At 50.9% G+C, this 27,538-nt stretch overlaps 1 protein-coding gene across 1 annotated transcript; it reads left to right on the forward strand.

The window, feature by feature from the left end:
* Positions 1–26,520, forward strand: DOC2B (double C2-like domains, beta). The gene is made up of 9 exons (XM_006863220.1): positions 1–520; positions 10,042–10,121; positions 13,677–13,751; positions 16,463–16,572; positions 16,748–16,874; positions 21,862–22,019; positions 24,865–24,946; positions 25,805–25,901; positions 26,384–26,520. The coding sequence occupies exons 1-9, from the start codon at positions 148–150 to the stop codon at positions 26,518–26,520; spliced, it is 1,239 nt and encodes a 412-aa protein (XP_006863282.1). The 5' UTR covers positions 1–147.
* Positions 26,521–27,538: the final 1,018 nt, after the last annotated feature.

The following is a 27,538-nucleotide window of genomic DNA, read 5'->3' on the forward strand; positions in this document are numbered from 1 at the left end:
CAGGCAACAGCCGAGTCAGGGCCGTCCGGGGGCGCCGACGACGATGTCCACAGCCCCCGCCGCGCCCCGCTGGGCCTGCTGAGCCGCCCCCCCCCGGCCGGAACCGCGCCGAACCGGGCCGTGCCCGGGCGGGGCCGCGCTGCCTGCATGACCCTCCGGCGGCGAGGGGAGAAGGCGACCATCAGTATTCAGGAGCATATGGCCATCGACGTGTGTCCTGGCCCTATCAGGCCCATCAAGCAGATCTCCGACTACTTCCCCCGCTTCCCGCGGGGCCTGCCCCCGCCCGCGGGACCACGCGCCGCTGCGCCCCCGGAGCCCACCGCGCACCCGGCCGCAACCAGCGCGAGCCGCCGCAGCCCTTCCGACGGCGCCCGTAACGACGACGAGGATGTCGACCAGCTCTTCGGAGCCTACGGTGTCAGCCCGGGTCCCAGCCCCGGCCCCAGCCCCGCGCGACCGCCCGCCAAACCGCCCGAGGATGAGCCGGACGCCGACGGGTACGAGTCCGACGATTGCAGTAAGTTTCCAACTTGCGGACTTCTCGAGGGTCGTGATGCCCTTCCCGCCTTTGTATGCCCTGGGTCTCCTACAGTCCCTCCTGCCTTCCCTCGGCATACACCACCACCACCCTCCCCCGCCCGCCCTGGCGATCACCTCGCCTGCTCCGCGCTCGTCGTGCGCCCTACAGACCCCGCTGGACACCCATCGCTCAGAATGGAGAAGTGGGAAGTTTGGGGGCACCCCCTTGGGAGTATCTCATTTCCGGGGTCGGGCTCCGCAGAATCCGCGCCTTGCCCCTCCTCGGCCCACCCGCGGGGAGCTCCGGGCGCGGGCGGCGGCTTTTGTTCCCAGGAAGGGCGGAGCTGCGCCCCGGGGAGACACCAGTTGCTGCCGGCCGCGCGGTAGCTCTCTGCCCCACGAGCCTGCTCCAGCCGATCCTGCGGCCGGGGGTCCGAGCTAGGGTGGACGAGGGAGTGGGCCCGGGGCTGAGGCAAGGCCGGCCTCCAGGGTGGGCCCGGCGGCCCGCAGAGCCCGGCGGTGTTGCTAGCGCGCGGGCCGAGGACCAGGAGGACCGCGGGGCCGCTTGTCCTTTGGAGAAACCTTGGCGATGCAGCCTCTCTAGTCCGTGGACCACGCCACGGCGCTCGCTTGGGCCGCCGACCTCGCCCACCTGTTACGCCCGCTCCCCGGGGCTGGAGAGGTACCCAGCACCCCCTCCTGGGTTGAGTCCTGAACTCCCAGGAGACGGCAAGTGCCTGGGTCCCCGGGGCCGAGGCCCGGTCAGTGGACGCTCCTGGCACCTTTTCCCTTCCCTTGGGTGCCTGCCCTGCCCGAGCCGGGTCTGGCAGGGAAACCGAGGCGAAAAGAGGTCGCAGCCAAGTGCGGAATCTGTTTACACGGGTAGGGATGGGGGGCGGGGGGACGCTGCTCGGAAGGCCCCCAGCTATGACCCCAGTCGCATATCTTTTAGACCTGGAAATCCAGCGTCAAACCCCAGGCCTGGTGGGTATGTAGATTTGGAGGGGGGGGGGGGTAGACGGGGAGCGGCCGTTACCCTGGGGTCAAGGCTGCCCGGCCTTCTCCGCGCCGCGCACACTGGGCTGGTCGTCAGTCCCCTGAGCCTAAAATGTGTCTCTGGAAGCAAACGATAGGGGTTAACCTGTGCCATTCCGGGGTGCAGACCCCTCCTCTCCCGACCTGGGGAGACCGAGGAGGGGCCATATCCCTGGCTGTCAGAAGACCCAGCCTGTATGGGGAAACTACCAGCTCTGCACTTTTTCTGGGCCTGGATCTGGCATCTTGAAGGCCTGCCCGCGGGCTTGGAGGACTGGGGAGTAGTCCTCACCCTTTACCTTCCTGCCAGCTTGGGGGTATTGGGTCGGAAGAGCTTATTGCCCTCAGGGCTGTACCCTGGTTCTTCCCCTCACCCAGCTCCTGACATCCCTCACTTGCTGCTGCCTCTGGCAGCCCTAGCTGGGACCAATATCATCCCTTCGGTTGAATGCATAGCCTCCCCCAAAAGGTGTGGGAAGTTGTACCCATTTGCAGCATCTTTTCTGCTGGGCTAAGGGAATGAGGGGTATAGGGTGGGACTTCAGACCACCAACTCTGTGCACAGAGGACCCTGGAGATGACATACAGCCAAGAAGAGAGAAATCTGGGCATATCTTTGGTCATCTCTGTACCCACAGGCAAGGAGGGAACCAGTAAGGCCAAGCCTCAGACCAGTTCCTCTTCCTCCTCAGAGAAGCATTGTCTTGGGGTGGGAGATGGTATGCAAAGGGAAACAAGCTGGGTTCTGGCAGGAGACAGACTTGCCAGGGTCAACAGTACAAGGCTACTCTGGGACAGCTTTGCCAGCTTACATTGTAGCCTGTCCACCCCCAGATCACCAGGGCACACTAAAAACCCTGTAAAGAAGACCCAGGGTAGCTTTAAGGAGGAGAGTATGTGGCTGAGCCAGGGCCAACTAGCCCTCTGATCTTCTTCAAAAGGCAGCCAGCCCACCCTAGGCTTGGAGCCCATCAAAGATTAAGCAAACCGCCCAGATGTAAGAGTGCAGAAACCTTGGTTCCTGCCAATGTGGGGGACCAAGTCATGGGTGGGACCTCCCCCTCCCCCACAACTCCCTTCAGGTCATGCTCCCCTCTTGACTCTGACAACCAGATCCCTAGAATAAGGCTAAATGATTCAAGCCAGATGGGTCATTATGGCTTTAGCCAGGGCTATGCTATTTGCTGGCCTAATTATTGGATTATCTCTGTTCTGACAAAAAGAAATTAGGGCGGTTGCTCTGCTGTCGAAGGCTGAGAGTAGAGTGCTATTTATTTATTTAGCCTCCTCTCCCCCCTCACCCCCCACCCCTTTAAGTCCCATCTTTTATAAAGTCCCCTCAAGGCACAAACACAAACCTCACATGTTCGGAGGAGATCTAATAGAGGAGTGACGACAAGGAGAAGGTGCAATGAAATGAAATTAGAAATGCCACCGGGTACCCTATTATCCACAGTGTGTTCTGGCTAAGTTGAACCCACTGCATGTGCCCTCCAGACATGCCTTCTGTGCCCCTGCCTCCCATGTTCTCCTACTTGCTCTCCACCTGTGGGAAACCCAGTCCAAACTTCAAAGTGTATAGGTAACAGAAAACCAACTTAAAATGGTTAAAACCGTGAGGACAGGTGAGGTTGTGCAGAACCGGGGCAGGCTGATTCAGCAGCTCACTGCCATCGTCAAAAGTGGTGGGTCTGATCCTCTTTCCTCTTGGCTGTCTCCTTTTCTTCTTAGGTTGACCTTCCTCATGGACCAAGGTGGATGCAGTGGGTCCAGCACTGAGGTCCTGATTTGATAAGGGCCTATTTCACTCCCCGGTATCTGTTTAAGAGCAGGGAACTCTCCTGTCTTATTGGCCTGAACTGCATCATGTGCCGGTGCTAAAACCTGCCACTGGGATAGAGGCAGGACTCAGTCCCCCTGGTGCCCATGAAAGTCTGGAGCAAGGATCAAGTGTAGAATCACTGTGGGGTCTGCACAAAGACCCTCCTCAGCTAGGGACATTTCCCAATCACCCCTAACTAGACGTTCCTCTTCCTCGGAGCCCAGAACCTCTTTTGTCTTGCAATCACATTCTGCCCACCTGTCTTCATGGTTTCACTCACACAACATGACCATGCCAACTGTGTGCCAGGCACTGTGCTAGACACAGAGATTCAAGAATGCTTGAGATACAACCTCTGCTATCGAGTTCTCAGAAATATATGATGAATGGCTCAACAGTGAGGAATGGGGAGGCAGGAATGGAGGGCACCCACAGAAAGGGCTCTGCTCTGAGGCTGAGAAGAGGGAGGACGCAAGCTGGCCAGTTGTAAAGAAGAGAGGGAGTATGCTCCTGGGCATAGGGGCTGCCATGGGCACTGATACAGAGTTACAGGGAAGCTGGAGCCAAGGGGAAGCAACTGATGATGAGGCCAAACTGGTCACACAGAGTGCTTCAAATGCCACACCAAGGAGGGTGAATCAAGTCCGGGAGGCAATGGGGAACCTTTGAAAACAAAATAAACCAGAGGAACGATTCGATTCATAAAAGTCCTAGCCTTCTGCCACTAAGATCCTAGGAAGCAGGAAAGCATGACTCATTCCTCTTTGTGCCCCACTGAGCAGTACTTGGCTCTGTGCCTCAGTTTCCCCATCTATGAAATACTTTCAATTCTGGCTTGGTCATTTTTTTACAGATTTTAGCTATCTGTGAGGCTGCTATTTATCTTCAAAACAAAAACAGGGCTAATGGTATGTGAAGATTATTCAAATGGCAAATACTTTGTTGCCTATATAGGAGGAGGCTTCAAGTTCTTGGAAAAAGGGAATTGAAAGATAATTCAGTTTTCCCTTGAGCTTTTTGAAGTCTTCTTGTACTCATCACATTTTTTTTAATGTAAATAAATAAAAAAGATGCCTCACCTCTCTCTCTCATACACACACCAGAAAAAAAAAAACACCTCAGTACAGATTTTCTGTCCCCAAGAGTTGTATGTGTGTCAAGAAAGTTCAAGCGCAAATCAAGGTCATGGTGATGTGGCCAGTCTTGAGCCACAAGAGCAGGGGAAGCAGCCTTAGAGGAAAGCTTGAGCCTAGCTCTCTCTGAATTTGTCCAGCAAAACCATAATTACTGACAAGCAGCTGACAACTGTCAAAGGCCCATTAGTGACCAGCCCTTATTATTTTTCCAGAGATGTAAACTTAGAACAGGGCATGGGACTTGAGTGCCTCTGGGCGCAGAGCAGGGATCCTGTGGCTCATACACAGAGGCCCCTTCTCCTGCCCCGAGGACCCCTCACCCCAATCACCAGCCCAGAGCAGCAGCCCACTCCCCTACCTCCCTTTCCCCAGACCACCTTATTGATTATCTGCATTCTCCCTAGAGTTCACACAAAAACTATTAGGATGGAAATGAAAAGACTTGGTTTCTCTGTCCAGCTCTGCTGTGCCACTGTAACCAGGTTACTTCCCCTCTCTGAGCCTCATTTCTCCAACTGGAATGTGAACACTTAGTAGCTGCCCTACCAAGTTTCTAAAACTTATGGCTGAGCTTCTACTTATAAACCATTAGTTCTTACAAACCACCACTCATCTGTCAGTTTGTCACACACTGTAGTGGCTTGTGTGTTGCATTTGAGGCTGGAAGCTATGACACCCGGATTTCAAGTACCACCAGGGTCACCCACGGTAAAGAGGTTTCAGCAGAGCTTCCATGCAAAGACAGACTAGACAGAAAGGACTGTGATCTGCTTCAGAAAATCAGCCAGTGAAGTCTTGATGGATCACAGCAGAACACTGGCTGGCACAGAGCTGGGAGATGAGAACCCTAGGTTGGAAGGCATTCCAAAAAGTCACCTCAACAATGGACTTGAGCAGACCAGCCACCTTGAATATGGCATGGGGCCGCACAATGTTTCATTCTGTTGTTTATGAGTTACCAGGGTTATAGGACTTGGTACCAACTTAAGAGCAGCTGTAACAACAATACGTCTTGTTAAACTTCCATTGGAATTCAACGAGATATATTAATCACATCCTGGTAAAGCAAAGCACTGGATGTGCTATGCTGTTCTTTGTCAGGAAGTGATCTTCTCAGCTGCTGGTTTTCTGCTCTCCATAAGCAGGATTTCTGTGGAGCCAGTGAAAGAGCTCTACCTCCTCCTTGGAACTGGGTTTCCCTATAGGAAATAGGCAGCCCCTTTATCTCGCTGGCTTGTCCTTCTCTGGGATGAGAAAATATGCAGAGATTGTGGAGTACGTGTTTTTATACACCAGCTTCACACCTGATCCCCACTTCTGTGAGCAGGTAGAAAGCAAGTTGGAGGGAGCGGACCAGCCATGTGGTTTGAGTATCTGCTCTGTGCTGGCCTCACGGATATAGACGAGTCATGTCTTGGGGGAAAACAAGCCACGGCAGGTTTGAACTGCACAGCAAAGTCATCTACTGTCGAGTAAAACTAACACTGCCAAAAATTCAAGGCAGAGTCAGATAGACCTTGGCTGAAAGCAGATACCAGAAAGATGTGTCCTTGTGTTTTACTGACTCTGCAAAGGCATTCAGTTGTGAATTGCAACAAATTATGGGGTCGGAGGAATCTAACATTGCAAAGAATGAGGATTCCAGAACACTTAATTCCCTCATGTGGAACATGTACGTAGACCAAGAGGCATTCATTCTAACTGAACAAGGAGATTCTATGTGGTTTAAAATCAGGAAAGGTGTGCATCAGGGTTATATCCTCTCACCATGCTTTTTCTGTTGAGCAAATAATATGAGAAACTGAACTGTCTAAAGAAGAATGTGCCATTTTGTTAAGATTTGGAGAAAGACTCGTTAACATCCTACAATATGCAGATGACACAACTTTGTTGGGTAAAAGTGAAGATTTGAAGCATTTACTGATGAAAGGAAGTATGAATTGCACCTTAACATAAAGAGAACAAAAATCCTTACAACTGGACCAATAAGTAACATCATGATAAATGGAGAAAAGATTGAAATTGTCAAAGATTTCATTTTACTTAGATTCACAATCATTACCTATAGAAGCAGCAGTCAAGAAATCGAATGATGTAGTGCATTGGGCAGATCAGCCACAAAAGACCTCTTTAAAGCGTTCAAAATCAAAGACGTTACTTTGAGGACTAAGATATGTATGCCCAACCCAAGCCATGATATTTTCAGACACTTCAAATGCATGTGAAAGCTGAACAGTGACTAAGGAAGACTGAATTGTTGCCTTTGAATAGTGGTGTTGGCAATGAATCTTGAATACTATGGACTGCCAGAAGAACAAACAAATCTGGCTTGGAGGAAGTACAGTTGGAAAGCTCCTTAAAAGCAAGAATGGTGAGATTTCATCTCATGTCATGTTCTTTGGGTGCGTTATCAGAAGGGATCACTACCTGGAGAAGGACAGCATGCTTGGTCATCAAAGAGGAGAGAGACCCTCAATGAGACAGATGAATTTACAAGTGACTGCAATGGTGGATCAACCACATCAGTGACTGTAAGGCTGGCGTGGGCTCCTGGTGTGGTGCTGTAGGATCAGCACTGGACTGCGAACCACAAAGTCAGTAGTTCAAACCCAGCAGCTGAACCTTGGACACCCTATATAGGGTCGCTATGAGTCGGAGCCAATTCAACGATACTTAACGACAACAAGAAGGATGGAGCGGAACCAGGCAGTGCTTTATTGTGTTGTGCAAGGGGTCTCTATCTGTGAGCCAGAACCTACTTGGCAGTACATAACAATAATAACAAAGTAACACTTTGAGGAATCATATCACAAAAGCATGGCTTGATAAATCCTGGGCGCATGGCTGTGTTGGTTATTACAAGCATGGTCATATATAATACCTCACAGCATTAGCATTCTTACCTGCCTGCATAGAAGGGAGCAAAAGGCCAAATACAATTATCACTAAAGCTCCGCTTTAGGCCTAGTGACTCTTAGTTTGGACACAGTTGTAACACGTATTCCCGCCTATTTTCCTAGAAGGAACAATCCACTACTGAAGAGGAGAAAGAGCTGGTTGTACTGCTGGAGGCAAGGACTCTAACAGAGTTAGTTCATAGCAAAGGAAGAAACAGAAAAATCAAGACAGTCTCCAAGAGAGTGGCGCCATGGGACCACCTGGTGGAGGGATGGTCTCACAGTGTCCAGGTTATTCCTGTGACATATGGAACAGTAATCCCAGTCACAGCAATGACTGAAGGTATTCAGGAAAGTTTAAGTGACAAAGGCAGGGAGGGAGGTGATCTAGTTCAGAACAATTTCATTCCAGAATGGATCTCAGAGGGCCAAGCACAGTTGTCTAGAAAAACCATCTAACTGGATCTGCCTCTTCTGTAATTATCTACTGAGCTCTTTATAGCCAGCATTGTGTTAAAGCACAATGCTATGAAAACCAGTTATCGTCAAGTCCGTTCTGACTCAGGGTTCAGGGTATCTCCGTGTGTATCAAAGTAGAACTGTGCTCTTGCAGGGTTTTCTATGGCTAATTTGTCAAAAGTCAACCACCAAGGTTTTCTTCTGAGGCACCTCTGGGCAGACTTGAACCACCAACCTTGAGGTTATCAGCCGAGCACGTTAGCCATTTGCAGTACTAAGGGACTCCACAGTATTGTGAGGTGGGTACACTTGTTGCCTTTTTCAGCTGAGGAAACTTTGGCACAGAGCTGGTAGGTACACTGTTAAAGATCACCCAGTAAGGATTCCAACCGAAAGCAGACGTCAGAGACGGGGCTTCGCAGCCAGGACGGAGAAAGCGACTGTGGGCCCCACCCTGTGCAAGACGCTGGCAGGCAACACCAGTCCAGACTGGAGAAACTTTGTCATGCCTGCGCATCCCAGCACTAGGCCATGATCTGCACACTTTTTCTGTAAATATTTTTAGTTTTGTAGACCATGTGATCTGCTGCATCTACCCAACACTGCCTTGGAAGTGAGAAAGCTGCCATTGACAATCTGGAAGGATGTGACAGGATTTGGCCCTGGGGTCATAGTTGGATCTGGCCCCATGTGGCTGGTCATATAAACCCAAGTCAAAAACTCACTGCCGGCAAGTTGGTTCCAACTCAGTGGCCCTATATAGGGTTTCCAAGGTTGTAAGTCATTATGGGAGCAGACTGTCTCTCAAGCGTGAGTAGCTGGTGGGTTTGAACCACTGACATTTCCATTAGTAGCCCAGTGCTTAACCCACCGTGCCACGAGGGCCTAATAAATGGAGATCTGCCCTCCCCTTAATAGCACCCCACACCATGGCAGTCATCTGTGGTTGCAATACCCCCTCTTCCAGCTCCACTGTACCTCTGGCTAAGTCCTATTCAATCTTCTGGCTCAGGTGAAACATCACCTCCTCCAGGAAGTCTTCCTTGACTGCCCCAATTCGAATCAAGGTTAGGCATCCCTTGGGATCCTATAGCCCCTGACTTGCCAGACTCTGGTGGTGAATTCTGTTCTTCTGTTCTTCCCATTTGACTGTGCTTTCTTTGGGCTTTTACTTTTATTAATATTTTTATTCCTTGTTATTGTTGTTAAGTGCCATTGAGTCAGTTCTGATTCATAGTGACTCTGTATAGGGTTTCTGAGGAATGGCTGGTGGGTTTGAACTGCTTGTTCAAACCGACCTTGTGGTCCCGTGCTCATCCTACAGCGCCATACCAGAACTCTGATACATTGTAAACATTTGGTAAATAATGAGTGAATGAATGAGAGGACAATTGAGTAGCCTGGGAGGCAGGGAACAGGCTATGAACTTCTTAAGAAATCCTGTGAATGTTTGTCTTACTATCTGGAGACAGTCCCTGGGTTATATTCCCACCTACACCCCTGACCTTCCCAATCATAGCTACTTGGAATGAGTGCCCCTGAGGACAGCAGCTGGACCCATTGCTGGACCCTTTGCCCAGTTCTGAAGAATTGGCCTCTGCCTTTGAGAGGTATGGGAACCACAGTTTCAGGATCTGGCTGGCTTCTTGAAACCTTTCTAGAGTCCCCAAGGGGAGATGAAACCAGGGAGCCCCAGACCCGAGTGGTACTTGGAGGGTGGGAAAGTGGACCAGCTGGTTAGCCTGGCCAGTGCCCACAGCTTTTGCCTTCTCACAGAATCCTTGTGACAGCTAACAGGCAAGGGAAACTGAGGCACAGAGACCAAATGGCAGTTATAAAAGGAGGGCAGGGAGTACCTCTCACTGAGTGCTTAGTACATGTGGGCACAGCACTGGGCCAGCCATAGACCCCACAGTGCAGGGCTTAAGGGCCAGGACTGGAGCCAATGACCTGAATTTGAATCTTGGACTACCATCCCACAATTGTGGGGGACTGCCCTGACCTCTCTGAACCTCATCTGCTCCACTCCTGGAATGAGTTAGTGGGCAACAAGAGCCAAGAGTTCTTGGTTCATATTAGGGGTACAGCCACCAGTTCGCAATATCCACGTGACCCAGGGTGAGACTTCTTCATGATGTGACCAGTGACCTGTGCTCTTATCTGCCCGCAGCTGCCCTGGGCACACTGGACTTCAGCCTGCTCTATGACCAGGAGAACAATGCCCTCCACTGTACCATCAGTAAGGCCAAGGTAAGCCCACTGCCCCATCCTGCAGTTTAGGGTCATAGAGGTCAGAGGTTGGGGTGGCAGAGGACAGACAAGGGGTAGCCAGAGTTCTCTTTTCAGCTCTTGCGCCTTTCTACTTTGTGGTTCTGGGGGAACCTGGAGGTAGGGGAGAAGATACCAGGCAGGAAGGAAATCTTGCCTAAACCATCTCAGCTGCCCACCCCCAAAAAGCCCTGTGCAGTGAGGCATGTAGGGAAGGATCAAGGATGAGAAGATGAAGCTGGGGTGGGGGACTTTCAGGAATGAGGCCCAGGGAGCCTGGAGAAGGCTGAGGTGGCATGTCTGTCCTGCAGGCCCGGAGGGGATGGATTCTGATGCCTCTGGACCCCTAAAGTCACCTAGACCTTCTAGATGTCCCACAGGAATGGTTGGGCACTGTGGCCTCCTCTGGCCTCTGGCCCCACATCTGGAACTAATCTTTCTAAGTATTAAGGCCTGAACATGGAAGGCCCTTAATTCCTGCTCTTAGCATTCCTGGGCCCACTAAGGCCTCTGCTGCTTACCTGTTCCACTGCCCCTACCTGTGGCCCCAACCCCTGGGCCAGCATTGCCAGCTGTCTTCTCAACCTACTATTCCCTTCATCCCCACAACCACACGCTTCCCCCTGGGAGGAAGATGCCAAAGTTGTTTTCTTGGACGGTAAGGGCTGCCTGGTAGAACCTTCCAGACAGTATGTAAAAGGCCTGAGCCAGGGCAGCTCAGATCAAGGCACTTCCTGCTGAGCTGGCTGGGCCCAGACCTCACCCCCAATCTTCCCCAACCTGAACGCTTTCCTCCTTCCTCCTTTCTGTCTGAGGGACTGCCCAGGGCTCTGCCCACCCAGAGGGACAGCTATGAGCACTATCCACAGAGGGGCCCAGGCTGGGCACTGAGAGGCCTGCCCACTCCGTGCTCCACCAGCCTTCTCGTCTGGGAGCTCTGCAGATCTTGCCCAGATGGCACTGGCCTTCCTTGAGGGGCTCCAGACCTGACTCTGAGTGCTGAGTGGAGGGTCTAGTGGCTGTACCAAGGTGGAGACCAGCCTGCAGAGCCTGGGCAGGCCCCTTCTCCCTCAACCCAGCTTTGTAGAAGTTGTCCAGGCTTAGAACTGAGGATGGGCACTGGCTGCTAAGCCACTCTAGCCAGCGCCTGTCCCTTCCCCTCTCATCCTCCTTCCCTGGGCTATGGGAGGGGTGAGATGTATACAGGCATCCATGTACATATTTGTGTGTGTGTGTGTATGTGCACACACCCACACTAAGGGAGTGTCACTGGAGGCACTGGAAGCTGGGGAAGTTGGAGGACACCAGACCATGGTGGCCCACCACCTCATTCTCCATTTAGAAGATTGAGTTTTACAATGGGGGAGCCGCAGCAGGCAGGGCATGAGGTAGGGTGAGGAGGAGCTATGGGGGTCAGGGTGGGGAAGGAAGCTGAGGAAGAACTGAGAGGAAGAGCCTGCGGGTCTCTGGGGTGAGGCAAAATGAACCCTAGCTTAGCCACCCTCTGCTTAGCTGATGTGAGCATTCAGTGAGTTAACACACACCTGGCACTCGGGGGAGACAGAGCCAGGGGCATGGACCACACCCACCACATGCAAGAACTGGAACACTCCAACAGACCAGCCAGTCCTGGGGGGTGTGGAGCCTCTACTTTGACCATTCAGTGTCTTCTCAGCATCCCGAGCAACCCAGGATGGGCAGGGAGGGGTCAGATCTTAGTGGAAGGCCCTCCTTTCTAGGATAGAGCCGCTCCGGCTCTGTCCCCCTCAGTGCCAGAAGTAACCCTCCCATAGAAGTCACAACTAAACTATGGGATCAACTTTTGCAGACACAGTAAGCTGGGGTGGAGGGGCTCTGCATGAGAGACCCTTCCTCCTAGCACCTTGCTGACCTCCCTTACTTCCATGGGACGCAGCCTGCCCACAGCTGGGTCAGGTTGCAGATTAGAGTCTGTGAGTGAAGAACCTGGGTGGGGGCAAAATTGCCCATCTGGGCACAGAAATTGAGACAAGGAGACAGGGGAGGGGCAGACTAGTGACTTGGCTTCCAGGCAGCACCCTCTGGCCCTTTCGGTTTCTGGATGAGAATGTGAGCACCCAGGGTGCTTGGGGAGTAGCCCGGTGGGATGGTGATGGTAGGAGATGGCAGCAGGGGGTTCAGAAAGACAGCTCAGGCGTCACCCAGCCCAGGGACCAGAATAGCCACTAGGTAAACATGACTGCGGGAAGTATGTTCCAGTGAAAACATTTTTAGCTACAAGAAAAGTACCAACAAATTTACAAGAATTGTAAAACAAAGACATCCTGCTTGCTGCAGCCCTAATCCAGCCAGTCCACAGATGGCCCAGGGCCTCAGGAGAACTAGCTTTTGGAAACTTGGTGGGGAAGGGCAAGAACTTGGAACCTCATTGCTGTGGACACATACAGGGCCTCTGAGCCGGGGCACATTAGTGGGCAGAGCTGGTGCCCCAGCAAGATAACCCCATCCCAGTCCTTCCATGGCATCTTCCAAGGGGCCTGATGTATAGGGGAAGGGGAGCCCATGCCCTGCCTGTCAGGCCCCCATGCCAACCATGGAAGTTGGAATGATTCCCCTTGTACAGATGATAAACCCGAGGCTCGAGGGGCAAAGTAACTCATGCACTTAGCCAGGCCAGCAGCTCCTCCAAAGCTAAGTGGAGGTGAGACCCCAGGAAAAGGGGTTCCCTTGGAGGTGGGCTGGTCTCAGCAGCCCAGCTGTCTCTCCTCAAACCTGGCTCATGAAGAAAACTTAGTGTTCATCTTTGTATGATGACACAGGGCTGCCACTGGGCCCCACACAGGCCACAGCTGCCTCCTTGCATCCCTAGATACTATCCCCAAAGGAGGGGAGGGGGGACGCCTTTTTTAGAAACAAGAGCATGCATGAGGTTGGCCCTCTCTGTCTTTGCTTGCATTTGTTCCCTGTGCACATTTGGCTGCTTTTTCAAAAGAACCTGAAAGCAAAGTTAGTCAGGGGTGCCATCTTGTGGAGGGACCCTTGTGTCTGGCCAGCTGTGTGACCTCCATAGATTAGGGCTGGCTGGGAGCTGTGGCAAATCCAGAGAAAATCAAGGCTGGGCCCTGACAGTCTCACAGAACATGAGACATACACACACACACACCGCCCCCAGGTCTATAAGGGAAGCATGTGGACGGACAGTCATGTGGGTTTAAGGTCAATGAGGGAAATGTCCATGGGAGAAGCTAGGGTGCAGGAAAGGGAGTCTGGAAGAGAAAGGAGCTGCCCAGAGGCTGGAGAGCAGAGTAATGCTAATGCATTTGAAGCAAGGTGAGTGTCTTGTTTTGCTGATAAGGAGAATGGAAGAGAATGGCGGGGCCAGTCCGTTTGAGGTTTGCACAGGGGAAGGGGGGTGCTCCTGTACCATCACCACTCCTCTGTTCTGGGACTGTGGGACCAGGGTGTCTGCGAACAGGGCCAGGGGGCTCAGGGGAGCAGGACATCCCAGCTGCTCGGTGCCTCTGCTCTCCCCTTCACTCTGCACTCTCCTCTGCTCAGGGCCTGAAGCCAATGGACCACAATGGGCTGGCAGACCCCTACGTCAAGCTGCACCTGCTGCCAGGAGCCAGTAAGGTGAGGGGGTTCCACCCCAGGCCCACCTATCAGTTCTGCCTGCTGCTGGGGCTGAGGCCACGTTTGGGGACACCCTGGACAGTCTGCAGCTCCCTCAGAGCACTACATCCAGGGACCTTGAGTCATCTTTACCTGGCTGGGGGACATTCACAAGGATCTCCCCAGGGGTTAGGACTTCAATTGGTGGCGGGGGGCACATACAGCCATAACACAGCTAGTGTCCTGAGCCCAGGCAGGGGCTGGCATGTGGGACCAGTGACCTCCTCCCTCATCGGACCTTTGGCCTCCCATCCACATCCCTGAGTAATGACAGCAGTAAATTTATGTTGTGTTTTCTGCACGGTCCCTGGGAATCACAGATGGTTTGCACTCAGCTACTAGCAGACAGGTTGGTGGTTTGAACCCTTCCTGTGGTACCACAGAGAAAAAGGCCTCGTGATGTACTTCCAAGAAGACTACAGCCAAGAAAACCCTAGAGAGCTAAGTTGTACATGGAGTTGTCATGAGTCAGAACCAAGTAATGGCAAGAGCTGTGTCGTTTGTCCCTCAACAATCTTCTGAGGTCTGTGCTCTTCTCGTCTTTATTTCAAATTGAGGCAGAGAGAGGGCCAGTGACTCCTCCAGGAAGTAGCAAAGCTTCCCGGCTCACTCTCTTTGCTCTGCTGCCTCCCTGAGGCACAGCGAGCCTGAAGTTTGTCTGCTGGCCCTATTCCCACACCAGGGACAGCCCTTCCACCTCCGTTAGGAATAATAACAGTAACAGTTGTAGCATTGCTTTGGGCCCAGCATTAAGCAAGGATCTTATTTTTAGGCTGATGGGACCCCAGTCCTTCACCTCTGCCCACACCTTCCAGACCACCCAGGAACCTAGAGTCAGGACTATCTGGCTACTGAATTGGAAATCCTCTTTTCTCAAGCTTGGACATGTCCCAGCCCAGCGCTTTATAATGTGTGACAGCCACATGCTCAACTGCTCACCGAACCCACCCAGCTGCTCCGCCAAAGAAGAGACCTGGAGATCTGCTCCCCTAAAGAATTACAGCCTTAAAACTCTATGGGGAGGTTCTACTCTGTCCCATGGGGTTGCTGTGAGTCGAAATAGACTCAACGACAACCCAGACCAACTCGCTGCCATGGGGTCAATTATGACTTATGGTACAGGACAGAGCAAGGCTGCTCCTTAGGGTTTCTGAGACTAAATCTGTATGGGAGCTGACAGCCTCATAGCCTCATCTTCCTCACAAGGAACAACTAGTGGATTTAAACCACTGACCTTCCGGTTAATAGCCCAGTGCTTAACCACTGTGCCACCAGGCCTCCTTGCAACAACAGTGTCCTTATAAACAAGGCTCCTGAAAACATTGCTGAGAGAGCAATTTTGATGTGCTCCTTTACAGTGGGGGCCGTGCTGGGCTCCACACTGCAGCTGGGACCCTCCTTCAGCACTTTCTGATCTCAGAACCTGGGCCACGTATGACAGACTGTACAATGAATCAGACCCGGAGCTCAGAGTCTGATGGGACAAGTGGGTATGGAGGCACAGAGGAAGGTATGGAAAGACCATATTCCAACTTGTCTGGCCACTTAACTGAAGAGGATGGCACCCCAGCGAGGGGCAGCAGAGGCAGGCAGGGATGGGTATGCCTGCACTCTGGGAGGGAGAGATCCCAGTTCCATACTCAGACAGCCCCCAGCTGACCGCACAGCCTCCTACAGAATTCCTAGGGGGCTCTGGAGGCAGAATCCTTGTACAGTTTTTTGTTGTTACTAAGGTCACTCTGGTAGTGTAGTGGTTATGAATGAGGCTGTGAACCGCAAGGTCAGCAGTTTGAAACTACCAGCTGTCCCGCGGGAGAAAGATGAGGCTTTCTGCTTCCGTTATTTACAGCCTTGGAAACCCTGTACAGGGTCGCTATGAGTCGGAACTGACTCCACGGTACATCACCACCAAGGTTGCTATGAGTCGGTACCGACTCGATGACACCTAACAACAACAAAATAACTAAGTATCACAAATGTATCTAAAACAATATAAATGCAGTATCTTAAAACAATACAAGTTACAGTTTTGTTAATTACAAGTCCGACAGAGGCCTCATTGAGCTAAAATCAAAATGCTGGCAGAGCTGTGTTCCTTCGGAGGGCTCTAAAGACAGAATTTAGTTGCTTGTCTTTTCCAGTTTCTAGAGGCAGCCAACATTCATAGCCCCTTCTTCCATCTTCAAAGCCATCATTGTGTCTCTCTGACGGTTCTTCCACAGTCATATCTCCCTCTGGTTTTTTTCCCTACTTTTAAGGACCTCTGCCCTTGGGTAGTGCAAACAGTTCATGCACTCAACAGCTAGCCAAGAGATTGGAGGTTGGAGTCCACACAGGGATGTGTCAGAAGAAAGACCTGGTGATCTAATTCCAAAACCTCAGCCAATGGAAGCTCTAGGGAGCACTGTTCTACTCTGACACACATGGAGCCGCCCGAGTCAGAGCCAACTTGATGACAACTGGTTTTGTGGTTTCATTGGCTGATTCAGGATGAGCTATTTCACAGTCAGCTAATGAGTAGCCTTAATTCCATCTACAACTAGAATTCCCCTTTGTCATGTCACATAATGTATCACAGATTCCAGGGATTAGAAACAGGGTCTCTCCAGCGTCTGGATTTGCCTGCCATTCTCCCCAGTACTCACGGGATCATTTTTTTTTTCTGTCTCCAGGCAAATAAGCTTAGAACAAAAACTCTCCGGAACACCCTGAACCCCACATGGAATGAGACCCTCACTTATTACGGGATCACGGATGAAGATATGATCCGCAAAACCCTGCGGTGGGTGAGGACCCCGAGGATCTGCTCCCCTCCCTCCACCCTCTTACCCCAGCCTTAGCCCTGCTCACACAGACACCCCCATTTCCACCACCTGCCTGCAAATCCGCACTCAGTTTACAAACCAAACACAAGGGCCCAGTGTTTCTGATGTGCCAGTCGTGCCCTTGCCCCCCAGGATCTCTGTGTGTGATGAGGACAAATTCCGTCACAATGAGTTCATCGGGGAGACGCGCGTGCCCTTGAAGAAGTTGAAACCCAACCACACCAAGACATTCAGCATCTGCCTGGAGAAGCAGCTACCGGTGAGTGGGGCCAAGGGCTCAGGCAGCCAGGCCTGGTGCCCTCTCACTGTAAGCTCAGGACCAGGAGCATTTATTAAGTGCCTACTGTGCTCCTGCCATAGTTCTAGGTGCTGGAGATACAAACAAAAATCTCTACACTCATGAAACTTCACCAGTAGCATAACGTATAAACAGGACAAATAATCAAACTAGATTTCCTGTTAGATGGTGACAAGGGTAGCAATAGTGATACGAAGGGAAACATGAGTCAGGGGATGAGGAGCAGACATGTTGGGACTTGATCAGTTAGATGGTTGAAAAAGAAAGCGCAGTGGTCAAATTCTTGCCTTCCATGTGGAAAACCCAAGGACCTCTGGTAGCATAGTGGTTACGAATTGGGCTGCTAAACCCAAGGTCGGCAGTTCGAAACTACCAGCTGTTCCACGGGAGAAAGATGAGGCTTTCTGCTCCCATAAAGATTTACAGCCTCAGAAACCCTGTGCAGGGTCACTATGAGTCGGAACCGACTCCATGGTACAACAATGTGGAAGACCCAAGTTTGATTCCTGGCCAATATGCCTCACCTCAGTGGAGGCTTATGTGTTGCTATGGTGCTAGACAGCAGAGCTTCTAGACTAAGATGACAAGGAAAGACCTGGCTATCTACTTCCAAAAATAAGCCAATGAAAGCCCTGTGGATCACAACAGACTGATCTGCAACCAATCATGAGGGTGACACAAGACTGGACATTGTTTTGTTGGGGTGTGCCGCGGGGTCACCATGAGTCAGGGACCATCTCGACAGCAGCATTAATGACATACATCAGACAAGCAATGCTCAGATCTGAGGAATCTGAACGACTCACGTGGCTTCACGTTAGATGAGCACTCAAGGAAAAAGATTCCGGCAGAGCAGGAGACCATTGAGAGTGAAGCAGAGAGTGTGGTGGGGGCCAGTCTTGGAGTGGAGATCAGAGAGGAACTAGATGGGGCGGGGCAAGTAGTTGTTGAGAACCTAGGAAGGACTTTAGCATTCTACCAGGAGCGTCTACCAAGAGCTAGAGGGAGCCACAGAGAGGGGTTGCTGAGTGGGAGGTGGCACGAACTAGCTACATTGTTTTTCATAGGCTTTATATTTTAGAGCAACTTTGGGTGGTAGTGGTGATTATGTGCCGTGGAGTCAGTTCCGACTCACAACAACCCTGTACGGGGTTTCCGAGGCTGTAAATCTTTATGGGAGCAGAAAGCCTCATCTTTCTCCTGCGGACAGCTAGTAGTTTCAAACTGCTGACCTTGAGATTTGCAGTCTGATTCATAACCACTACGCTACCATAGCTCCTTACCTCAACTTTAGGTGTGCACAAAGGGCAGAGTTCCTGTGGTCTGTGTGAATAGAATCCCCCGACTGGCAGGCACAGAATGTCAGGGAGGAAGGATGGAAGCAGGAGAGGGACACACAGCTTGGGTGCTGTGATGAAGGGAAGAGGCAGTGTCAAGGTTTAGGAATTGAACCCCTGCAAAGATGAGGTGGCCGTTAACTAAAACTCAGAGCTGAAGAGGAGCAGCTGCAGATGCTTGGGAGCTTCATTTGACTGTGCTAGGCTTGAGATACCAAAGGAGACAAAAACTAATTCTTTCCTAGAAGTCACAATTGTTTGAAAATGATGTCAAAACAGATTTTGCCCTCTAGCTGTCTCCAGCAGCTGAGTCCTTTCTTCCAACAGTCTCGGTCCATTTGTCCTTCTCACCTCTCTTCCCTCCTTCCTTCTGTGTCTCAGAAGGGCTGGGAGCAGGGAGAGTGGCAGGAGTCCTCAGAGACCAGAGTCAATAGAAACGCTGTCCTCAGGTTGCCCAGTGTCACTTCCCACAAGCCATCTTTCCTCCTGAGTCCTGAGCATGAGGGGAGCTTGAGGGTCAAGCCCAGGGCCATCTTTCAGCATGCCAAGCCAAGGAGCAAATTGCACCTGAGGCCACTGCTTCCTGCCAGAAGCTCACATCCATCATTTTGCTTAACTTGATCCAATTGTATTCCCTTGTCATGTTTCCTCCCACTCACAGACGTGTGTGTGATGGAGCTAACCTTTTTGGTTTTATTATTAGTGACTAACCACAGCTAACCCAGTTTTTCCAAATGATCTACGTCACTTATAAAAGGCAACATCAACCCCTACGATAGTTTTGACCACTGGTAGAAACAAACAGCTGTGAGTACGTAAGTGCATGTGTGTTTGTGCATCTGAGTGTGTATGTGAGGATGCGAGCATCTGTGTGTGAGGCACGTTTGTTTAGTCACGTGTCTTTGTGGATGCATGTGTGTGTACAGGCATGATCAGGGCGTTGCTGAGCCCCACTGGAATTTGATAGTAACTTGATGGTACAGATTACGGAGCACACAGGAATCACGGGACGCAGCTCTGACAGTGAGACACGTTGTAGTGGCAGGTTTTAGATTTTTGCTGGTACTTTTCCTTGTTGTCACATTGACTTATTCATGGGCGACCGCGGGCACAGCCAACCGAAATGTTGCCCAGTCCTATGCTATCTTCAGCACTGGTGGCAAGCTGGAGTCTGTCCATTGTTACAGCCACTGTATAATATGAGTGCCTTCCAACCTAGGAGCTCGTCTACCAGCACTCGTGTATGGAACAACTTCTGTTGTGATCCCATAGGGCTTTGTTGTTTTCTTTGTTGGTTTGTTGGAAACCCTATATAGGGAAACTACAAGTCAGAACTGACTTAACAGCAGCTTCACAAAAATAACAACTGTAATCCTGTGTGGTGTTTCAGGATGAGCGCTGGATTGCTAACTTCAAGATCAGCAGTTCAAACCCACCATTCACTCCTTGGAAACCCCATAGAGGGTCACTGTGAGTAGGAACCACCTCAATGGCACTTAATAACAGAGATTCTAGAGCGTTTTCATTGACTTAGTTTTGGAAATAGATCTCTAGGCCTTTCTAGTTAGTCTGTCTTAGTCTGGAAGTGCTGCTGAATCCTGTAGAGGTATAGGTCACCCTGCTGGTATTTTAAATATCATTGGCATTGCGTTCAGCACCATAGCAACACTCAAGCCACCACAGTCCAACAAACGGACAGATGGGTAGGGGACATAGTCTCTTAATAGTGTTTGTTCTAATTAATACTCATACTGAACAATGCCCAGTTTAATGGTCTCCATACAATACAACCAAAGTACAGTATTCCACCCCTGAAAAGATCCCTGCTCATTTTTGCTTTACTTTCTCACACCACACAAACTACCACAACTAGCCACAGGTGGGTCAGGCCCTCACCTACAAAGCCCTCAGCTGGAGTAGCAGATAATTAAATGTTACAGCCTCATCTGCTCCATTGGTTATGGCTGCCTGAGCGTGGGTTTGAAAAAGATACTGAGGCTGCATTTGAGCTCAGGACTAATACTGTGATCTGTTAGTCATGTGTGTGCTCTGGATGTGGGAATCGAAGAGAGGTAACATATGTCAAGTATGCGTCTTCCATGCCAAGTCCGCTCCTTCACCTCATGGAGTCCCAGCTCCAAGGATGGGCCACATGGGGAATCACTTGAATCCAAGACAGAGCCAAAGGGTCACTGAGACCATGTGTGTGAGGAGCTTGGCAGAGCAGCCTGAGGAAGATTTAAGCTGGGCGTGTCTGGTGTCGGAAAAGGGCTTCTAGGCAAGCTTCAACTGGAGAGCAGAAATGGTCTCAAGATAGAGAAATCTGTGGCTCTCTATGGTGGGGAGACCAGATTCTGAGGCCCAGAGATGAGCTCTGACCCCAGAGGTGGGCCTGAGGCAGGGAAGGTGCTGGGCAGCTCTGGCTGACACTGGGAATGTTCAAGGCTCTGTCTTCAGAATTCTCCCTCAGTGGACCACTCCCCAGCACCCTGAGAAGCTTCAGGAAGTAGCTTCAGGGAGGCTGGGACCAGGGTGACCCATCGCCATCCACCAGGTTCTGGACAGACGTTGTGATCTTTCTCCAAACTCCTAGTAAGACTGACATTTCTGGCATGAGGTTGAACCCAGAGGGACCATCTGTCCCTCCATTCCCTAGTAGAAATCTCTGGGGGTGCCAGACCCTTGTCTAGTGTAGCAATAATGTAAAGACAACCTCATCTTGAAGGTACATAGGGTTTAAGAGGCAGGCAAGTGAGGAAGCACTCGGCAGAAGGACCTAGGGCAGGGGGAGCACAGAGTGGGACCTTCAGTCCTCCCCAAAAGCCAGGGAAACCTCCATAGCCTGGTGCTGCCAGAACTGAGCCTTAAGGAAGCACCAGCAGTGGAGATGACAAGGTGCCCTGAGCAACGGATTCCAACAGGTACAAAGGTGTGGACTGAGAGCTAGCCTTACCTGCCGGCTGCTTGTGGGAAGGGACAGGGCAGGAGCCAGAGCAGAGATCAGAAGACTTTTCCATTGATACCATAGAGAGGAAATATTTTAGGTCTTGCAGACCAAGCGGCACCCTGTTGCAACTACACAAGCATGCTTTTGTAGCCAAAGGTGATGGTGAGCATGAATAGGCATGGCTTGTCCCATTAAGGCTGTATTTGTGGACACAAATGTTTGAATTGCATATAATTTTCATGAACCATGAAATGATATTTTTCTTTTGATTTTGTTTTCAATCACATGAAAAGGTAAAAACCATTCTTAACTCATAGGTAGGTGACAGGCAGAATTTGGCCCTGAGGCCAGAGTTTGACCCCTGGATGAGACCACACCGGGTTGTGAAGGCCGGGTCAAGTGTGTGGCCTTATCCTGCCAGCAACAGGAGCCACAGGCAGGAGTGGTAGGGTCAGAGTGTTTCAGAAAGATCCTGAAGGGAAGGAGAGGCAGGTGAGGGTCAGCAAGGACAGCCAGGAAGCAGTGACAAGAGCCTGAACTGGACGGTGGCCAGTGGGCAGACTCAGGTGTGGGGAGGCCCACAGATGGCCTCTGAGGCCTACTGGCTAGCAGGGAGAGTGGTGGGAGCAGGCAAGGATGGCTGAGTGACTGCCCTACCCAACAGGTAGACAAGACAGAGGACAAGTCTCTGGAGGAGCGGGGCCGGATCCTCATCTCCCTGAAGTACAGTTCCCAAAAGCAGGGCCTACTGGTGGGCATCGTGCGGTGTGCACACCTGGCCGCCATGGATGCCAACGGCTACTCAGACCCCTACGTGAAAACGTGAGTGTGCGGCCCCAGGCTGACCCCATCATAGACCTAGCTACTGATCAGCTAAAAATTGAGACACCAGGATGAGTTCAGTTGCAGACGTGAAGGATGACCCAATGCCATAGTCTCCGGGTTTCTCCAGTCTTTCAGTAAGCCTTGTGTCTGTTTATAATGTTTTTGTAAATCCACATTTTCACTCACTCTATCCAGAACCTTCTAATGTGGTTCCTTTCAGACAGTTGGTAGTCGTAACCAGGCACCATCTAGTTCTTCTGGTCTGAAAGTCGGAGACTGATACATGTTCCATTAGTCCTTTGGCCTAATTGTTTTTCAGCATTTTTTCCACTCTCCTTTCTTCTGCACATGGAGAGACCAACAGGAGCATGTGAGATGCTGCTCGTGAGCTTTTAAGATCCCAGTCGCTATTCGCCAAAATAGGTTGTAGAACATTGTCTTTGTGGACTGTGTTATACCAATTGACCATGGTGTCCCTCAAAACTATGGACCTAGCCCCCAGGCGCAGCAACTCATTCCTTCAAGGTGTTTGGTGATGTCTAAGAAATGTTCATAATGTTGACCCTTGTAGACTGCACTTAACAAGAAAAACAATGTTCCATCACATTCATGGATATGTTTGTAGCAAAGGTAAATACTCATGTGCAGATATTCTGTTTGTCACATATTTTGGCGGCAATATAATTGAATCCATAACAATTGGGCTTCCTGGATAAATGCATGGGGACTACTGATTTTCTCCATGAGGAACAATGAATTTGACCTTGACCTCAACCATTAGCAAAACAATGTGTTCCAGTGGACTGGGGACCACAGGGTGAGAGACCACCTTTTCTGAGACCAGAGAGAAAGTTGACACTATCTAATAAGAATGGAAACTGTGCCTGCCTTATGTTGCGTAGTCTTCCTTCCAGGTTTATATCCTAGAAACTCGTGCCTGGGTGGACAACTATTTATTGAAGCTTTGCTTGTGATCACTAAAAACTGGAACTAGCCAGGCATTCATCAGCAGGAGAAAAGATTAATAAAATGTGGCATCTGCCTCTAATGGAGTAATGCAGTTAAATGAATAAATTAGAACTCTGTGAATTAACATGGACAGCTCTTGAAAACAATGCTGAGCTAAAAACAGCAAATTGCAGAGCAACCCAGTGTGACACTGTTGTTTCTGGCAATTTCTTTGTTTTTATTATTAATCTCTTCAACACTTTTTATTGTGAATTAGGTGAAGGCTTACAGAGCGCGTCATCAGTTTTACATTCGACAATTCAGACAGTGATTGCGGCCCCCACAGTGTAACCTCACTCATCCCACTTCCTCCCTGTTTCCTGTTTCCCTTCCTCCTATCCTAACCCTTCTGAACTTTGTCCTTTGATCTCAAATGGTCGGTTATTCTAAGGTGTGTCTACCTCCCCCAGTGTTAGTGTTCCCCTTTTAGACTTTTTCATTGTTTGGCTGAAAATGGAGCTAATTGAGTGAGTTCCATTTCAGACCTACAAGCTCACCAGCCTCTCCTTAGAAACTCAATACAGGGTCGCTATGAGTTGGAACCGACTCAAGGACACCTAACAACAACAACATAGCCCTTCTGGAGTCCTAGTGTGGTCCCATAGGATAAGCACTCGACCTCAAGGTCAGTTTAAACTGCAAGGTCGGAGGTTCAAACTCACCAGCTGCTCCTCAGAAACCCTACACAGGGTCGCTGAGTCAGAAACAACTGGACAGCACGTAACAACAGCATAGTCCTTCTATTTCCATCTTTATTTCACATCTGAGGGACCCTGAAGCAACTTGCAAACTAGTGAGAATCTTCTAGGAGCCATTAGAGGGCAGAAGTGGTTACACAGAAGAGCCCAGAGTGTGACCAGAGTAGAAGAGGATCCTGTCAGGAAAAGATGGTGGCGCAAATGGTTAAGGTACTCAGCTCCTAAAGGAAAGGTTGGAAGATTAAGTCCACCCACAGGGACCTCAGACGAATAGCCAGGTGAGCTACTTCTGAAAACCCAGCCTACGGAGCACAGTTCTACTCTAACACACAGAAGTCTCCAAGAGTCAGAACTGACCCGATGGCAACTGCTTGGTCAGTGGTATGAAATGGTTCTTTTCATTGCTGAGTTTATCCATGATCTGGATAAACCACAAGTTGCTGATCAGATTCGCCTGTTGGAGGACATGTGGGTTGTTTCCAATTTTTTAATGCTTACTTAAAGCTGCTACAGACGTTTACAAACAGGTTTCTGTGTGGACATATGTCATTTCTTTCACCACCCCCACTTTTTTGTTTCTATAATGAACCAGTATTATTTATCAAAACCACGACTTTTAAAAGTGCAATGTAAAGCATCCATGAGATACCATTTTCTGCCTCCCAAACCAGTAATGATTTTGAAGGCAGTGATGCTCGGTTTGCGGGACATCTTTGTTTACAGAGGCGCCTTGAGTCTGAGATAACTCATTAGTAACTAACCCTGCTATGGAATCATTCTCTACTCAGAGCAACCAGAGATTGTTTCCAAGACTGTTTATCTTTACCTTGCAGTTAGTAGGCCAATGCTTATTTTACAGGGCTCTTAGAATGGTAACTATTTAGTGGGAAATGTAAGTCTTGGAAACAAGGAAAAGCTTCATTTCTGGGGTGGGTGGGGCTTCCATGGTTAACTTCCAGAATGGGTATGCACACAGGAGTCGCTGCATCTGACTGCTCACCTGGTATCCCTTCTGGGGTTCAGCTGAAGAACTCCAGTGATTCGGGTGAAAGAGGGCCTGGGAATATTTCTTCAGGACAACGAGCTCTGCTCAGCCCTCTTCTCCACCTTCTACCTGCCCTTGCTTGTCATTCCAGATACCTGAAGCCAGATGTAGACAAGAAGTCCAAACATAAGACAGCAGTAAAGAAGAAGACACTGAACCCAGAGTTTAACGAGGTGAGCAAGGCTGGAGATGCCAGCAGAGAGCCACTGCAGGGACAGATCTGGGATTTGGAAGGGTCACTGTATGCTTTGGAAGGTGCTAAGAGAGGATGGGGAAGGGCCCAATAGGGGCTGGAAAGTTCTTTAGAGGATGGAGCTGATGACTTGGCCATACTGGATGTGGCAGGGGGAGAGAGACATGAGGTGTAAGTCCCAGGTTCCTCGCTGAGGCAACAGGGAAGATGATGGGGCCCAGCAGGGAGGTGAGGGAGATGGGGATGAACTTGGTGTGGGACATGAAGAGGTGAGATGTCCGGGGAGCACAGGAAGGTCTGGGACCAGTGGATACCCAGTTCCTCAGCCCCTGGGAATAGGTACTCCTAGGTGTCATAGCCATCATAGGGAATCCCCCAAGAAGTGAAGAGGGGTAGAAAAGCAGAAGGACCTCAGGAGAGCCTGAGCCACATTAGCCATTCTAGGACTGGGCTGAGGAACTTGAGGAGAACCTTCCAGAGACTGAGGTGGATACCAGATGTTGGGAAAGAAAAGGTTCCACTAGACAAGGAGTGGTCAGCTGAGTCAGACCCAAGAGAGATCAAGGGCACCAAGAACTGTCAAGTGTACACTGAATTTGGGGATCTTGAGAGCAGAGTTAATGACAAAGGGCAGGTAGGCTACAGGGAGGGGCCCCCAAAGACCCTGACTGAGCTCTCAGGCAGGCATGCTGATACTCTGAGAGTCCACTCATCACCCACCACCAGCCACTGACCTCCACCCCAGGGCTCATGCCATTCCTATAGCGCAAATCCCTCCGGGCCCCCTCCCCCCCAGGTCTCATGGCATTGCCCTAACACCTCCCTTCTGGCCCCCCAGGAGTTCTGCTATGAGATTAAGCATGGGGACTTGGCCAAGAAGACTCTGGAAGTTACTGTTTGGGATTACGACATTGGAAAATCCAACGACTTCATTGGTAAGAAAACACATGGTTATCCCTGTGGCCTTCTAGGGTTCAGCAACAGGCAGTGGCCCCAAATCAACCAGAGTCCTATGCCTGCTCTCTGTGGAGATGACCCACCCTCAGTCTGTGACTCAGACATTGTTCAGCCTGACTCCACGTGGCAGAGGAGGCAGATCAGAGAAGAGGGGGACCACATAGCAGTTTCTAGGAGTCAGAGCCTCGGGCAGCCACTAAGCCCTTGTGATCCTGAATGTCTGGTGCACCTGGGGCTCTGCCCTGTAGTTGCCTTTGCTCTTTCTCCCCTTTTCCTTATTCCCCACAATTCATTGGCCCCAGAATGTGCGTTCTGCCCTAGCCTTGCCTTAGTGGATATGGGAGCCGGAACAGCTGTCACACTCGGAGGTCAGTGAGCAGGGCAAGTGTCAAGACCAGTCCTGGGCTGTGGACCTGGGGGGTCCAGCTAGTCACAGAGATGTTCTTCCCACCCCCTGCAGGCGGCGTGGTTCTGGGCATCAACGCCAAGGGCGAGCGTCTGAAGCACTGGTTCGACTGCCTGAAGAACAAGGACAAACGGATTGAGCGCTGGCACACGCTGACCAACGAGCTCCCAGGGACCATGCTCAGCGACTGACCACCCGCCTCCTACTGCACCCGCCTGCTCGTCCTGGGCCCACGTGGGCCTGGACCTGGTCTTCCTTAGCTGCCACCAAGGGCCACCACCCCCATGTTGGGGGAGGTCACGATCCCTGCTTGGACAGAGTCACTTCAGCCCCTGTGTGGAGGCCATGGAGGGACAAAGAGCCCAGCCTTCAGACCCGAGAGGGCCAGTGTCGGGGCAGAGGACCTTGGCCTCAGCATCCACCCAGGGGCAGGGAATGGACCATCCAGGGGAGCTAGGACCCTGTGAGTCACAGGAGGGGCAGGCTGAGAGGAGGAGTGAGGCTAAGGGATGAGGAAGAGAGGCTGGACCAGGGACAGGCAGGATTCTGGAGGAGGATCTGACTCCAGTGGGGAATTTTTGGTGTTCCTGGACAGGCAGAGAAAAGTCACTAAGAGTCAGTCGTCTGGTGGAATTCTAGAAGGCTTCCAGAGAACATGGAGAAGTCAGCAAAAAAATTCCCTCATTGAACCTGCAAATCTCCCAGAATGAATGAAACACAGAGCCTCAGGGAGTTGAAACAAAACTTTGCAAAAGTGGGGGAGAAGTGTTGTGGGTACTGCTTACTGCTGGAGCACAAAGAAGGCTTCCCAGAGGAGGTGATATTTCTGCACGGCACTGAAGGGAAAGTGGAGGTTTCCAGACAGATAAGGGAAGGGCAGCTGCAGTGGGGATGCAGGACAGAGAAAGGGGATTGTACCATGGTTGCTGCCTGGTACCCTGGTCTTTCTCTGTGGGAGCACGCTTTTAGAGACAGGGGTAGGAGCCACAGAGAGTATAGTCCAGTCCTAAACCCAGCTTTCCCACCTTGATCTTTTTCTCCTCCCGAAGGACCTCAGGATGAGTCCTGCCTCCATTCTCTGGCAGAAGTGTCAGGTCAGCTGCAGTTGAGAAAAGGGCCCCTATGCATGATTGTTGTTAGTGCAGTTGTGTCGTTTCTGGCTCACAGCAACCCTGTGTAAGATTTCCAAGGAGTGGCTGGTGAGTTTGA

This window comes from Chrysochloris asiatica, unplaced genomic scaffold, assembly GCF_000296735.1.
Source record: "Chrysochloris asiatica unplaced genomic scaffold, ChrAsi1.0 scaffold00054, whole genome shotgun sequence".
In the NCBI taxonomy this organism is placed as follows: Eukaryota; Metazoa; Chordata; class Mammalia; order Afrosoricida; family Chrysochloridae; genus Chrysochloris; species Chrysochloris asiatica.